This window comes from Notolepis coatsorum (genome assembly GCF_963971535.1).
Source record: "Notolepis coatsorum genome assembly, chromosome: 1".
Classification (NCBI taxonomy): domain Eukaryota; kingdom Metazoa; phylum Chordata; class Actinopteri; order Aulopiformes; family Paralepididae; genus Notolepis; species Notolepis coatsorum.
Window position 1 is genome coordinate 261,112,581 of NC_140165.1, and position 17,590 is coordinate 261,130,170.

The 17,590-nt window shown below is 51.1% G+C and overlaps 1 protein-coding gene across 1 annotated transcript in view; it reads right to left on the minus strand.

Moving 5' to 3' along the window:
• Window positions 1–17,590, minus strand: part of LOC311224805 (ras-related protein Rab-1B-like) — a gene marked incomplete at both ends in the record, with an annotated part of 38,557 nt that overhangs the window by 2,357 nt on the left and 18,610 nt on the right. The window contains 2 exons of the mRNA XM_084309930.1: window positions 4,093–4,188; window positions 5,403–5,498. Of these exons, the coding sequence (XP_084166056.1) occupies window positions 4,093–4,188; window positions 5,403–5,498 (192 nt within the window). The remainder of the gene's footprint in view (window positions 1–4,092; window positions 4,189–5,402; window positions 5,499–17,590) is intronic.

The following is a 17,590-nucleotide window of genomic DNA, read 5'->3' on the forward strand; positions in this document are numbered from 1 at the left end:
CGAGGAGAGGAGAGGAGAGAGGAGAGTGACACACAGAATACAATCAGATTTACAGCCAGCCAGCCAGCCAGCCAGCCAGCCAGGCAGGCAGCCAGACAGCCAGACAGGCAGACAGGCAGGCAGGCAGGCAGACAGACAGACAGGCAGGCAGGCAGGCAGGCAGGCAGACAGGCAGGCAGGCAGGCAGGCAGACAGACAGACAGACAGACAGACAGACAGACAGACAGACAGACAGACAGACAGACAGACAGACAGACAGACAGACAGACAGACAGACAGACAGACAGACAGACAGACAGACAGACAGACAGACAGACAGACAGACAGACAGACAGACAGACAGACAGACAGACAGACAGACAGACAGACAGACAGACAGACAGACAGACAGACAGACAGACAGACAGACAGACAGACAGACAGACAGACAGACAGACAGACAGACAGACAGACAGACAGACAGACAGACAGACAGACAGACAGACAGACAGACAGACAGACAGACAGACAGACAGACAGACAGACAGACAGACAGACAGACAGACAGACAGACAGACAGACAGACAGACAGACAGACAGACAGACAGACAGACAGACAGACAGACAGACAGACAGACAGACAGACAGACAGACAGACAGACAGACAGACAGACAGACAGACAGACAGACAGACAGACAGACAGACAGACAGACAGACAGACAGACAGACAGACAGACAGACAGACAGACAGACAGACAGACAGACAGACAGACAGACAGACAGACAGACAGACAGACAGACAGACAGACAGACAGACAGACAGACAGACAGACAGACAGACAGACAGACAGACAGACAGACAGACAGACAGACAGACAGACAGACAGACAGACAGACAGACAGACAGACAGACAGACAGACAGACAGACAGACAGACAGACAGACAGACAGACAGACAGACAGACAGACAGACAGACAGACAGACAGACAGACAGACAGACAGACAGACAGACAGACAGACAGACAGACAGACAGACAGACAGACAGACAGACAGACAGACAGACAGACAGACAGACAGACAGACAGACAGACAGACAGACAGACAGACAGACAGACAGACAGACAGACAGACAGACAGACAGACAGACAGACAGACAGACAGACAGACAGACAGACAGACAGACAGACAGACAGACAGACAGACAGACAGACAGACAGACAGACAGACAGACAGACAGACAGACAGACAGACAGAACAGACAGACAGACAGACAGACAGACAGACAGACAGACAGACAGACAGACAGACAGACAGACAGACAGACAGACAGACAGACAGACAGACAGACAGACAAGACAGACAGACAGACAGACAGACAGACAGACAGACAGACAGACAGACAGACAGACAGACAGACAGACAGACAGACAGACAGACAGACAGACAGACAGACAGACAGACAGACAGACAGACAGACAGACAGACAGACAGACAGACAGACAGACAGACAGACAGACAGACAGACAGACAGACAGACAGACAGACAGACAGACAGACAGACAGACAGACAGACAGACAGACAGACAGACAGACAGACAGACAGACAGACAGACAGACAGACAGACAGACAAGACAGACAGACAGACAGACAGACAGACAGACAGACAGACAGACAGACAGACAGACAGACAGACAGACAGACAGACAGACAGACAGACAGACAGACAGACAGACAGACAGACAGACAGACAGACAGACAGACAGACAGACAGACAGACAGACAGACAGACAGACAGACAGACAGACAGACAGACAGACAGACAGACAGACAGACAGACAGACAGACAGACAGACAGACAGACAGACAGACAGACAGACAGACAGACAGACAGACAGACAGACAGACAGACAGACAGACAGACAGACAGACAGACAGACAGACAGACAGACAGACAGACAGACAGACAGACAGACAGACAGACAGACAGACAGACAGACAGACAGACAGACAGACAGACAGACAGACAGACAGACAGACAGACAGACAGACAGACAGACAGACAGACAGACAGACAGACAGACAGACAGACAGACAGACAGACAGACAGACAGACAGACAGACAGACAGACAGACAGACAGACAGACAGACAGACAGACAGACAGACAGACAGACAGACAGACAGACAGACAGACAGACAGACAGACAGACAGACAGACAGACAGACAGACAGACAGACAGACAGACAGACAGACAGACAGACAGACAGACAGACAGACAGACAGACAGACAGACAGACAGACAGACAGACAGACAGACAGACAGACAGACAGACAGACAGACAGACAGACAGACAGACAGACAGACAGACAGACAGACAGACAGACAGACAGACAGACAGACAGACAGACAGACAGACAGACAGACAGACAGACAGACAGACAGACAGACAGACAGACAGACAGACAGACAGACAGACAGACAGACAGACAGACAGACAGACAGACAGACAGACAGACAGACAGACAGACAGACAGACAGACAGACAGACAGACAGACAGACAGACAGACAGACAGACAGACAGACAGACAGACAGACAGACAGACAGACAGACAGACAGACAGACAGACAGACAGACAGACAGACAGACAGACAGACAGACAGACAGACAGACAGACAGACAGACAGACAGACAGACAGACAGACAGACAGACAGACAGACAGACAGACAGACAGACAGACAGACAGACAGACAGACAGACAGACAGACAGACAGACAGACAGACAGACAGACAGACAGACAGACAGACAGACAGACAGACAGACAGACAGACAGACAGACAGACAGACAGACAGACAGACAGACAGACAGACAGACAGACAGACAGACAGACAGACAGACAGACAGACAGACAGACAGACAGACAGACAGACAGACAGACAGACAGACAGACAGACAGACAGACAGACAGACAGACAGACAGACAGACAGACAGACAGACAGACAGACAGACAGACAGACAGACAGACAGACAGACAGACAGACAGACAGACAGACAGACAGACAGACAGACAGACAGACAGACAGACAGACAGACAGACAGACAGACAGACAGACAGACAGACAGACAGACAGACAGACAGACAGACAGACAGACAGACAGACAGACAGACAGACAGACAGACAGACAGACAGACAGACAGACAGACAGACAGACAGACAGACAGACAGACAGACAGACAGACAGACAGACAGACAGACAGACAGACAGACAGACAGACAGACAGACAGACAGACAGACAGACAGACAGACAGACAGACAGACAGACAGACAGACAGACAGACAGACAGACAGACAGACAGACAGACAGACAGACAGACAGACAGACAGACAGACAGACAGACAGACAGACAGACAGACAGACAGACAGACAGACAGACAGACAGACAGACAGACAGACAGACAGACAGACAGACAGACAGACAGACAGACAGACAGACAGACAGACAGACAGACAGACAGACAGACAGACAGACAGACAGACAGACAGACAGACAGACAGACAGACAGACAGACAGACAGACAGACAGACAGACAGACAGACAGACAGACAGACAGACAGACAGACAGACAGACAGACAGACAGACAGACAGACAGACAGACAGACAGACAGACAGACAGACAGACAGACAGACAGACAGACAGACAGACAGACAGACAGACAGACAGACAGACAGACAGACAGACAGACAGACAGACAGACAGACAGACAGACAGACAGACAGACAGACAGACAGACAGACAGACAGACAGACAGACAGACAGACAGACAGACAGACAGACAGACAGACAGACAGACAGACAGACAGACAGACAGACAGACAGACAGACAGACAGACAGACAGACAGACAGACAGACAGACAGACAGACAGACAGACAGACAGACAGACAGACAGACAGACAGACAGACAGACAGACAGACAGACAGACAGACAGACAGACAGACAGACAGACAGACAGACAGACAGACAGACAGACAGACAGACAGACAGACAGACAGACAGACAGACAGACAGACAGACAGACAGACAGACAGACAGACAGACCTGTTCAGTGACGTCATAGACAATGATGATGCCGTGGGCTCCTCTGTAGTAGCTGGAGGTGATGGTTCTAAATCTCTCCTGACCTGCTGTGTCCCACTATACACACACACACACACACACACACACACACACACACACACACACACACACACACACACACACACACACACACACACACACACACACACACACACACACACACACACACACACACACACACACACCACACACACACACACACACACACACACACACACACACACACACACACACACACACACACACACACACACACACACACAATTTTTTTTTCTTTTTCATTTATTTAAAGGGGAACTATCTTATAAATGGCCTTTTTGAGTGTTTAGCATTGTTTCCTAGCTATGTGAACTTATATTAATATGATCTATGTCTCAAAATTCTCATATTGGCGCATTCTTCCAATTCTCCTCTCACAATATTCACCCTCACTGAACTGAGTCATTTGAAAATGTGCCTATCTGTGATGTCATAAAGACACCGCTGCATGTTAATGTTCAGCCGGGGCCGTATAGCGCAGTGGTTTAGGAGCCCAGGCTCAAAACGGCTCGAGATCTTGAGGTAGAAAAATGCTGTTTTTGAGGACTTGATTAGAAATACAAAACAATGAATAAAAAAAATATATATATTACAGAGGTGTTCCATAGACTCACAGGAATTGTGTAAAAGTGCCCAAATAGTGAAAGAAATAGTAAAATAGTTCCCCTTTAACCTTTATTTACCCAGGCAAGCAAGTAAGAACAAATTCTTATTTTATTTATTGTCAAAAATATGCATAATGTTGTGTTAATTCCACGACAAGAGATATGCAATGTTAATTACCTGAAATTATTCCGTTTTTGGGGGGGGGGGGGGGAATCCTGCATATATCGGTATCGGTTGATATCGGTATCAGAAATTAAGAGTTGGACAATATTGGTGTATCGGATATCGGTAAAAAAAAGCCAATATCGAACATCCCTAGCATGAAGTGTTCTGAGACAAGATTATACCGATCAGCATCAGTATGGTAATTGAGAAATAGGGCTACGGTTCCAAACATCACAACTATCGCCTTGATATCCTCAACTCTACAGGATTTAATTCACAATTCAACCACCAATATTGTCCTCTTTGAGGACCCATACTCAATCCCACTCTAAGTCTAGGACAGTTGTGCTTTTCAAAAAGTAATTTGCATTAATACTGATGACTGGAAGAAAAAAAGAAAAGAAAACACACAGAGAGACAGAGAGAGAGAGACAGACAGATAAAGAGACATTTTAACTTACAATCTGTAGTTTAACAGTCTTTCCCTCCATAAGGATGGTTCTGATTTTGAAGTCTACTCCTATAGTAGATATATAGCTCTCTGTGTACGTGTCATCCTGGAAAAAATACACAAATATCTCCTTTTAATATCATAAACCCATATATACATATAAAAGTACATTATACAACGGCATGCACATTTCTCGATTCTGATTGGCTGAAAAAGTCAACTTACACGTGGGTATTTTTCATAACCCAACGCTCTTGGTCCCAGGACCCGCCCACAACCGCATCACTATCAATGCGTGTTCGTGGTTTTAGGAATTAAAGCAAGATGGCGGACAAGCCGACAGGAAACTGTTATGGTTTGTAACCGACCCCAATCGCACAACACAAGACAGGTATGGTGGTTTGCCAAGAAACAGATATTTATTGTGAACAGGGAAAAGGGCACTGTCCCTTTAAGGGAGAAAACACAAAACACTGGAATAACACAAGAGGGGAAGGTAAAGTGCCTTTAAGAGGCGGGCAGGAAAAGGGAACACTATGGGAAAGTAAGGGAACGCCTAAGGGAAGGTTAAGGGAACGCCTTGGGACAGAGGAACTAGAGACAAGGTAAACAGGGACAAGGAGAACTAGGGAGAGAGGACTAGGGACTAGGAGAGCTAGGGATTGAGGACTAGGGACAAGGAACTAGCTGGAACTAGAAGGGGAGAACTTGGGACGGAGGGGACTGAGGCCCGCGGAGGCGGGCTGGGGAACAGGGAGGAACTGGGGACAGAGAACCGCGGAGGCGGGCTGGGGACAGGGAGGAACTGGGGACTGGTGGGAAAACATCTGGGCCGCTCTGCAGAACAGAGGAGAGGGTTAATATTCAAAGGGAACAAAACAGAGCAGATGCAGAACAGTCCAAATAACAAAGTAACAAAGTAAATACTATCTTCGTGTGAACTAACACACAGTGGGAGATGAAATGTCCAAAATAATATCCACGAGAGAACAAAACAGAGTGGGAGATGAAATGTCCAAACTAATAACTAAGTGAGAACTAAAGGAGGCAATACGCTGGGGAACAGCAGCGGGACGAGGGCAAGGGGCATTACGCTGAGTGAGTGACATCACAATCAAAACTCACCCAGGCGTATGCGTAAAGGTACAGGGACAGCTGCGGGAACGGGGGCAAAAAGCATTACGCTGAGTGAGTGACATCACAATCAAAACTCACCCAGGCGTATGCGTAAAGGTACAGGGACATCAACGGGGCGAGGGCATCGCCACCGGGTGGCTGGCTGTCCGAGCCGAGGAACAGAGCGTTGGGACAGCGGCGGTGACGAGGGCATCGTCCACCGGGTAGCCGCTGTCGGAGCCGAGGAACAGAGTGCTGGAACAGTGGCGGTGACGAGGGCATCGTCCACCGGGTAGCCGCTGTCGGAGCCGAGGAACAGAGTGCGCGCCACACCTTGGTGTGCGCGTCGGAACAGGGAGCTGGAACAGTGGCGGTGGCGAGGATGTCGTCCACCGGGTAGCCACTGTCGGAGCCGAGGAACAGAGTGCGCGCCACACCTTGGTGTGCGCGTCGGAACAGTGGCGGTGGCGAGGGCGTCGTCCACCGGGTAGCCGCTGTCGGAGCCGAGGAACAGAGTGCGCGCCACACCTTGGTGTGCGCGTCAGAACAGTGGCGGTGGCGAGGGCGTCGTCCACCGGGTAGCCGCTGTCGGAGCCGAGGAACAGAGTGCGCGCCACACCTTGGTGTGCGCGTCGGAACAGTGGCGGTGGCGAGGGCGTCGTCCACCGGGTAGCCGCTGTCGGAGCCGAGGAACAGAGTGCGCGCCACACCTTGGTGTGCGCGTCGGAACCGAGAGACGCCTCGGGGTGCGTCTGCGAGGAGGAGTGTGCCAAGCACGAAGGTCTGGAAGATGCGCGTCGGCGCGCTGAGGTCTGGAGAGCGTGCCAAGCTCGAAGGTCTGGAAGATGCGCGTCTGTGCGCTGGTACGGAGGAGCGTGCCAAGCTCGAAGGTCTGGAAGATGCGCGTCAGTGCGCTGGTACGGAGGAGCGTGCCAAGCTCGAAGGTCTGGAAGATGCGCGTCAGTGCGCTGGTACGGAGGAGCGTGCCAAGCTCGAAGGTCTGGAAGATGCGCGTCTGTGCGCTGGGACGGAGGAGCGTGCCAAGCTCGAAGGTCTGAAGTGGAACACTGCAATACCTCCCGTAGAGGATTAGAGAGCGCAGTACAGTGTCTCCCTCCAGGCAAACGGCGGCAGGTGGCGAAGGCTTGAGCGCATCTGGCGCGCTGGTCTGGAGTGGAACACTGGAATACCTCCCGTAGAGAATTAGAGAGCGCAGTACAATGTCTCCCTCCAGGCAAACGGCGACAGGTGGCCAAGCCCTTGAAGATGCGCGTTGCGCGCTGGTGACTGGAGAGCGTGCCAAGCTCGAGGGTCCGGGAGATGCGCGTTGGTCTAGATGTGCGTCAGGACGAACAGCTGCGCTGGGGTCTGCAGTGGAGCGCTGGGGTGCCTCCCGTGGAAGTTACAGGGAGCGCAGAACAGTCTCCTCCACAGGCTACGGCGACAGCAGACGAAGGCTGGAGCAAACATCTCAAGGCTGGAGAAATCCATCTTACAGCATTGGTAGACCAGAGGATCTCCCGAAAGAGTCTAGATGTTAGAGAATATGACTCGGCATGAATACAACACGACCCCACGCCAAAACGAGGGGAAGCGCCCTGGTATTTAAAGCCCACAGGGGGACTAATTCCTGCCATCACAGGTGCGAGAGATAATAGAATATCAAACAGGTGTGGCCACTAAGGGTAAGGAACGAGAGGGTGGGGGCTAGAGAGAGTGAGTAGGGAATTCCTAACAGTAGGCTTAAAGAAGACAGAGAAAAGGTAGTGAGCAGCGGGCAAAACCTCACAGTACCCCCCCCTCAACGGGAGCCACCCGGCGACCCAAAACAAATACAGACAGAGTGGCAGGGGGCAAAACAAGAGGTACCGGCCAAGCCAGCAGGGGAAGCCACCACAAGAGTGGGGCTAGCAAAAGAAACAGGGTCGCCGAGGGGTAACTAGGGTAGCAGAGGGGCAACTGGTCTAGAGAAACTGGGTCTAGAGAACTAGTCTAGCGAACTGGGCAAGAGAACCGGTCTAGAGAACTGGTTTAGGGAACTGGTCTAGAGAACTGGTCTAGAGGAACTGGTCTAGAGGAACTGGGTCTAGAGAACTGGTCTAGAGCAACCGGTCTAGAGGAACTGAGGGGCAAGCAGGGTAGCTAAGGGGTAACCATGGAAGCACCGGGAAAGGGCTAGCAGAGGGAAGGTTAGCTGCCAGGGCACTGATAGCTACAGGGCCTATGCTAGCTGTACTGCTACATCAACATAGAGGCTGCGCAAGCTGCCGGAGCCAGGCTAGCAAAGGGAAAGGGTAGCTGCCAGGGCACTGATAGCTACAGGGCCTATGCTAGCTGTACTGCTACATCAACATAGAGGCTGCGCTAGCTGCCGGAGCTAGGCTGGCAGACAGGGCTGGACCAGCATGAGAGCACAAGCTAGCTGGAAGGACAGTCCTAGCTGTGTGAGAAAAACTGACCTTGCTAGCTGAAAGGGCAGTCCTAGCAGTGGGATAAATTACACAAAAAGGTGGAGGCCATGCAGAGGGACCGGGTTAGCTGCTTGGGCCAGGCTAGCTACAGGGCCCATGCCAGCTGCAAGGCTGCATTAACATAGAGGCTGTGCTAACAGCCGGGGCCAAGCTAGCAGACCGGGGCCATGCAGAGGGAAACTGGGTTAGCTGCCAGGGCATGGCTAGCTACAGGGGGGTCAAACAGGGCAAAACGGGAAGCAAACAGGGGAGCTAACCGGGGAGACTAACAAGCCAACAGGGGAGCTAACAGGGCTAACAGGGGAGCTAGAGGGAACAAGAAAAAAAAAAGGCAAACTCAACATACACCGTCTGTGCTGGCTGGGGTCGTCGATTTGGTTGGGGTCGTACTGTTATGGTTTGTAACCGACCCCAATCGCACAACACAAGACAGGTATGGTGGTTTGCCAAGAAACAGATATTTATTGTGAACAGGGAAAAGGGCACTGTCCCTTTAAGGGAGAAAACACAAAACACTGGAATAACACAAGAGGGGAAGGTAAAGTGCCTTTAAGAGGCGGGCAGGAAAAGGGAACACTATGGGAAAGTAAGGGAACGCCTAAGGGAAGGTTAAGGGAACGCCTTGGGACAGAGGAACTAGAGACAAGGTAAACAGGGACAAGGAGAACTAGGGAGAGAGGACTAGGGACTAGGAGAGCTAGGGATTGAGGACTAGGGACAAGGAACTAGCTGGAACTAGAAGGGGAGAACTTGGGACGGAGGGGACTGAGGCCCGCGGAGGCGGGCTGGGGAACAGGGAGGAACTGGGGACAGAGAACCGCGGAGGCGGGCTGGGGACAGGGAGGAACTGGGGACTGGTGGGAAAACATCTGGGCCGCTCTGCAGAACAGAGGAGAGGGTTAATATTCAAAGGGAACAAAACAGAGCAGATGCAGAACAGTCCAAATAACAAAGTAACAAAGTAAATACTATCTTCGTGTGAACTAACACACAGTGGGAGATGAAATGTCCAAAATAATATCCACGAGAGAACAAAACAGAGTGGGAGATGAAATGTCCAAACTAATAACTAAGTGAGAACTAAAGGAGGCAATACGCTGGGGAACAGCAGCGGGACGAGGGCAAGGGGCATTACGCTGAGTGAGTGACATCACAATCAAAACTCACCCAGGCGTATGCGTAAAGGTACAGGGACAGCTGCGGGAACGGGGGCAAAAAGCATTACGCTGAGTGAGTGACATCACAATCAAAACTCACCCAGGCGTATGCGTAAAGGTACAGGGACATCAACGGGGCGAGGGCATCGCCACCGGGTGGCTGGCTGTCCGAGCCGAGGAACAGAGCGCTGGGACAGCGGCGGTGACGAGGGCATCGTCCACCGGGTAGCCGCTGTCGGAGCCGAGGAACAGAGTGCTGGAACAGTGGCGGTGACGAGGGCATCGTCCACCGGGTAGCCGCTGTCGGAGCCGAGGAACAGAGTGCGCGCCACACCTTGGTGTGCGCGTCGGAACAGGGAGCTGGAACAGTGGCGGTGGCGAGGATGTCGTCCACCGGGTAGCCACTGTCGGAGCCGAGGAACAGAGTGCGCGCCACACCTTGGTGTGCGCGTCGGAACAGTGGCGGTGGCGAGGGCGTCGTCCACCGGGTAGCCGCTGTCGGAGCCGAGGAACAGAGTGCGCGCCACACCTTGGTGTGCGCGTCGGAACAGTGGCGGTGGCGAGGGCGTCGTCCACCGGGTAGCCGCTGTCGGAGCCGAGGAACAGAGTGCGCGCCACACCTTGGTGTGCGCGTCGGAACAGTGGCGGTGGCGAGGGCGTCGTCCACCGGGTAGCCGCTGTCGGAGCCGAGGAACAGAGTGCGCGCCACACCTTGGTGTGCGCGTCGGAACCGAGAGACGCCTCGGGGTGCGTCTGCGAGGAGGAGTGTGCCAAGCACGAAGGTCTGGAAGATGCGCGTCGGCGCGCTGAGGTCTGGAGAGCGTGCCAAGCTCGAAGGTCTGGAAGATGCGCGTCTGTGCGCTGGTACGGAGGAGCGTGCCAAGCTCGAAGGTCTGGAAGATGCGCGTCAGTGCGCTGGTACGGAGGAGCGTGCCAAGCTCGAAGGTCTGGAAGATACGCGTCAGTGCGCTGGTACGGAGGAGCGTGCCAAGCTCGAAGGTCTGGAAGATGCGCGTCTGTGCGCTGGGACGGAGGAGCGTGCCAAGCTCGAAGGTCTGAAGTGGAACACTGGAATACCTCCCGTAGAGGATTAGAGAGCGCAGTACAGTGTCTCCCTCCAGGCAAACGGCGGCAGGTGGCGAAGGCTTGAGCGCATCTGGCGCGCTGGTCTGGAGTGGAACACTGGAATACCTCCCGTAGAGAATTAGAGAGCGCAGTACAATGTCTCCCTCCAGGCAAACGGCAACAGGTGGCCAAGCCCTTGAAGATGCGCGTTGCGCGCTGGTGACTGGAGAGCGTGCCAAGCTCGAGGGTCCGGGAGATGCGCGTTGGTCTAGATGTGCGTCAGGACGAACAGCTGCGCTGGGGTCTGCAGTGGAGCGCTGGGGTGCCTCCCGTGGAAGTTACAGGGAGCGCAGAACAGTCTCCTCCACAGGCTACGGCGACAGCAGACGAAGGCTGGAGCAAACATCTCAAGGCTGGAGAAATCCATCTTACAGCATTGGTAGACCAGAGGATCTCCCGAAAGAGTCTAGATGTTAGAGAATATGACTCGGCATGAATACAACACGACCCCACGCCAAAACGAGGGGAAGCGCCCTGGTATTTAAAGCCCACAGGGGGACTAATTAGCCTGCCATCACAGGTGCGAGAGATAATAGAATATCAAACAGGTGTGGCCACTAAGGGTAAGGAACGAGAGGGTGGGGGCTAGAGAGAGTGAGTAGGGAATTCCTAACAGTAGGCTTAAAGAAGACAGAGAAAAGGTAGTGAGCAGCGGGCAAAACCTCACAGAAACATTACGAAAGGATAATGGTGATAGGGTCATAAAGACTAAATGAAAAACGATTCTGTCACGGCAAATGTCTTAGTTGCTTAAACAATGTTGGATGATGTAATTGATGGGTCATGAGTCATTGTGGAACAAAATAAAAATTGCGCGAATTGATTGATTGATTAATTGCAAATTTTTTATAAATTTTTTTACCTACTTTCTATAGAAGCAGCTGGGAGGTGCGCTGTTTTAAGTGAGCGTGGACTATTGAATTTATTGATTGATTGATTGCTAATTTTATTACTGTACGCCTTGTTTCCAACTGGTTAAGTTTAGGCACTCTTTCGAAGTTGGTTATGGTTAGAGTTTGTCTTTAGAGCAGGGCGATAGACCACCAGCCCTGATTCCAAACTCTAATTTTAACCAACTTTGAAAGAGGGCCTAAACTTAACCAGTTGGAAACAAGGCGGACAGTAATAAAATTAGCAATCAATCAATCAATCAATTCAATAACCCACGCTCACTTAAATCTTATAGGGCAGAGAACCCCCCCCCCCCCCTATATAGTCTTATAGGGCAAAGAAAACTTTTTTTTAATTTGTTTTACCTACTTTCTATAGAAACATCTAAGAATGAAGTTCTATAGAAAGTAGGTTAAAAACTAAAGAAAAGTTGGATGTGTTAGTTTGCTGGATGTCTAGTTGAAAGACAGTTGGATGTCTTAGTTTGTTGGATGTCTAGGTGAAAGACAGTTGGATGTCTTAGTTTGTTGGATGCCTAGTTGAAAGACAGTTGGATGTCTTAGGGGCCTTTCTCACTCACCCATTCGGTTCCATTCCATTCCGTTCTAGTCCATTCCGAGATCTGATGCAAACTCCCCCCCCCCCCTCTCCCCCCTCTAGTTTGTGTACACACTCAGTCTTGGTGCGCTCTGGGTTTTGTTTACGGTTTGCGTTTTGAGCTTGCAAGCTTGCCGTAGGCGATGATGTCACGCTCGAAAATGTAAACAGGAAGAGACTGAGAGACACGGTGGAGACTGATGCTGATATAAAATGAACAAATAACCAATAAATATGAAGTTATATTTGAACCTCTGTTGTCAAGCCTTGTCAATATAACCCACCCCATTTTATCACGAATGGATGGTGTTGTAGAGTTCGCTTTTGAGCGTTTCCCAGGGCTAACGCTAAGCTAACGGCTAACGCTAGTTAGCTTAGCCTAGTACTAGTCTAGTATAGCCACTGGCACTGTAGCACTTATTTTTCAGCAAAGAACGCGCAATAAACAAAACGGATACATTCACTGTGTGTTCTGCCTCTCATTTGTTGATGAAACAAAACTAACATCAACACAATTGAACACCAAAAGCGGTGTTTAGTCAAATCGGCGCCGTTTTGTTAGCTTACATGCTAACATGAAATGGAATATGCCAGTATAACAGTATAGCATTGTGGCTAGCAGCTAAACGCTAAGCTAACGGCTAACGCTAGTTAGCTTAGCCTGTACAGCAGCTAACATCCCATCGCTCGTGGCAATTACATTGCATGTCATTGATCTACTGGTCGACCACGGCCGACTGGTTGGGCACCACTGGTCTAATAGAAATAAATGCATTCGAACAAGAAACCAATGTATAGACATAGCATGGCAAACAAAATTGCCAGGCCTAATGCGAGCCAGGGAAGTGCTGTGCGTTTGTAATGTGGCTTCATGTTTTCATCCACTGAGCTGTGAGGCTCCACAATGCTTGTTTTTGGTTGAGGTCTGAACTCTCAAATTGCCCAAAAATATAGTTCTGTATCGTTAGTGGCTTAGCTTGGCATCGCCTTCTGCACTATCTCGCGTACGTGCACGCGTACTGAATAAACCACAAATGTACCTCTAATACCAGTATTAGTCTGACCACACCCCTCATCAGCTTACCTTCATAAGCAGGTGTGTGGTCACCTGCTCTCCTCCTTCTCGCTTTCACCACAAGGAAGAGGTGCCTCGGTAGATCCCCACACTTGACACCATGATGGAAGAAATTGGATTAGGAACAGCTTGGGAAACAAGGATACGTTGACATCATATCTTTATTTTCTCTCTCACTATTTTCGAGAAAATACGGCGATATTGTCTTCGTACTGGAGTGTCTAGAAGATGATGATCATTCTACAAACCCTCCACCGGTTTTCGTATTGGGAGCACGCCGCTGCATGCTTCTCAACTGCAGTTCCTTGCTGTGTTTGTTGGGGTGAAACCTGTCAGGCCACAGCTGAACTGTCGGACATGCCGCTGTTGTGAGGAGCGGTGCGTTCCAGGTTGGGTGAGTAGTGTTTGCTGGCGGGCTCCACTTGTCTGTTAGTGCTATGGGGGCTACTTGACAAAGTTTATGGAAACCGGCCCCAGGCTAGGGTCCTTTGTTTAGCCGTCTAGGCGACAGAAGGCCTTGGTCTGGCGACCATTATAGTTTTAACTAGTGGGCCGCGACCATTGACACTGGTGATCCCTGTGTGTTCTGGACGAGTGGATTCTCTCTGTCACCGTGTTAAGACCCCATCTTTCATATCCAAATGAGAGTATTCCTTCACGAGGGGATATGTGCATGTAATGTGCGATAGCGGCAGATTCATGTTCAAGGTCAGCTATACAGGCCAGTTGGTACTGTGCTGATTCCGCCGGACGTGTTAATGTCACCGTTGTGAAGCGGTGTTGACGTCTTGTTTTCTCTTTTCTCTTAAAAAGTGAGGAGGGTTCAGAACGGCGGCCTGTCTGGGTGAGTGTTATGTCATTGTTTACATGTTCATAGCTTACGGTTAGCCGGTCGGTGGCCTGGCGCGGGGTAGCTTGGCTTCTCGCGCGCCGCCGGGAGCTCGCTCCTGATCGCGTGCGTCGTAGATCGGCGTCCCGCGAGCGGAAGCGATAGCACCCGAACGGTTGGAGCAGCCGTTAGCTTGATGCTATTCTGTTGAACGTGCTTTGATTTTTAACATGTTTTACACTCTTGACCACGACGTCATCCTTGACAGGGGATGTTCGTCGACCCTGCCTGAGCCTAGACGGGGATTGCGTCAACAAAGAGGACTGTAGCGACTGGTGGAGCGGCGACGCTGCCCGGATCGAACAACACGGGACGGCTGTGTTCTACGGTGGCTTGTGACTGCACTTCGCTGATCTGCGTTCCGGGCAGGTACGGGGTTGGCCAGACCTCATAAACACGTCTTCTGGTTTTACCTTGCTAAATGTATTGTGAATAACGGTGTTTTTTCCCAAAACGTGTGTTGTTGCAATGCATTTGAGATACGTTGCGGGTTGTGTGTGGGCTGTTTTTGTCACTAGCAGTTAGCTTCTCCGTGCAGATCGTGATGTATTGATCTGGTTGTTGTGTGGGAAACATCATGGTGTTTATGTGTACCGTGTACTCACTACTAAGGCAACTAACCTATGAAGCTATGCTTGGTGACGAGTGAGTGAAAGAATGTTCTTTCTCAGACTGTAATGACAATGAACAGTGAGTTCACACATTAACAGGTTTTCCTGTTTTGACTGGCCGTATTGAGGGTAAAATAGGAGGATTGTGTTCCCCCCCCCGGTTCCCTGGGGACTTTATCACCTCCTATCAGACATGTTGTGCATTAATTGTGTCTTTTGTGTGGTAGGGATACGATGTAACTCTCAGCTTGATTGCTGAGGTTGTGCTAAATCTGCTGGAGAAACTTATTTCCTAAAGGGAAATTGGTTTGGTTGCTGTCATGTGTGCTTAGCAAGGCCTGTGGTCGATACTAATCAAGAATGATGTATTCTCTCATTGTGAAAAAAACGGCGTTCCTCTGTTGAGTGTTTTTGCCATTTTTTGTAGGTGATGATGGGTTGTGTGTGTCATGTGACCTACAACTGGGTTGTACTGGCCACAGAAGCACATGTGTATGTTGGACCGGGGTTCTTAGAGCCCTCTCTATTCTGTGTTTTTCCTTAGTAAAAATCAGATAGCAGGTTAGCTCGTGCGCTGTGTGGAGCTGTGAAACGCTTCATAGAGCTGACTATGACTGTGTCATATTCTCTTTTTGTCGTTACGTCGTATCATGGGTGTGGGGTCGTAAAGGGGTGAACTGGTAACCTTTCCTCTCCCCATTGCCTGTCGGTCAGGGGTACACCCCCTGTCCTTCAAGGTTCCCGTCACGTGGCGGTTCGGCACGTTACGGGGGGGGGGGGGGGGGGGGGGGGGGGAGTTCCTGGTCCCACGGCCTGGTATATTGGGCGTGTGCACCGCAGGAATTCCCCCGCCATAGAGTACGTCACCGTGCGCGTCTCTGTTGGTAGGACTTCCGTGTGCTGTTCAGGTCCATGTGATGGATCTGTTTTCAGGGGGGGTGGTCAGGGCTCCTCCTCACCAAGCGCCTACTCAGGCCTTCTGTGAGTTCGGACTCCTTCTTCCATGTGAGGAAGCCTCCATCAGAGTACAGAGCCTTCCTCCTCAGATTGTCAAAGTGAGTGGACCCTCTAGAAGGGTCCTTTTCTATTGTATGTATATTCGATTCAATTCGTTTATTGAGTGTGTATGGGTTCGGTGCCTCTTCCCCGGAGGCCCTAAAACCAGTTTTTTACATGGCTCAAGGTGCAATATATTCTTTTCAATCTGTACAGCTCGCGTGGGAAGTCTCTCTGGGGATCCCCGTCTCTTTCCTATGGGAGGGTGGTGGGATGTAAAAATGTGAACATTTTTTACCCCGGCTGTGTAGACTGGGATACATACTGTTGATGCTTCCTTCTTTCTATTCCAGAAGTGTTGGAGTTAGGGAGTGTCACACCCCTCTTGTCGTTCCCCTGGGCGCCTTGGGGATTCAATGACAGGTCTAAATAGCCTGTTCATTGATGGGGGTGTGTCCCGACGCACGTATAGTGCTAGCTCGCTGTAAACAGGCGATTGACTGGCACGCCTTAGTTGCTTGTGGTTGAAACAGCGTTTTTATAAAGCAACTGAGATGGGGGTTTTTCCTCTTCCGGCGACCACATCCCATGACCTGGGTGGGTTGTCGACGGATTCTCGTTCATGTCTGGGGGATGATGACGGGATGGATCTGAACATATGTAGTGGGGTCTCACGCCCTTGGGGTGGGCCACCAGGCGCGGTTCGTCCCGACGTCTGGGTGGCGCCTTCTTTTCATGTTAAGATCAACACGCATATCTGCCCTTCTCCTGGAGTAGGCATGTCGGCGTGGTTAGGGCACGGGACTGGTTCTGGTCACGCTGGTCCAGATCAGTTGGACCCGTTGTCCGCCGGGGATGCAGATCTGCTGTTCTGGTACCCTGAGGGACTTGGGCTTTTTTCAGGGGGAAAAATGCCAGGTCGGTCTGGGTGTCACAGGGTTAAGCGCTATGGAGACCCTGGTTGGGTATGTTTTTACTCAGCACTGTCGTCATGGCTTACAGCCATGCCATTCTGTACGCGCTCGATCTCGTCGGATCTCGGCCGCTACACAGGTTGGTCCTGGTTAGTACTTGGTTGGGAGACCGCCGGGGAATACCAGGTACGGTGTGCTTAGGGGCTGGTTCTCCATTATTTTTCGCTCCTCTCTCACGCATGGCGAAGAGGGGCCTGTGGGGGTGGTTTTTTGACCTCCTCTGGTGACCCTGTGCTTCCCGTACCGCCAGGCCCGGTCCGAAGTGATGTTTGCGACCCGTAGGCCTGGGTTAACCC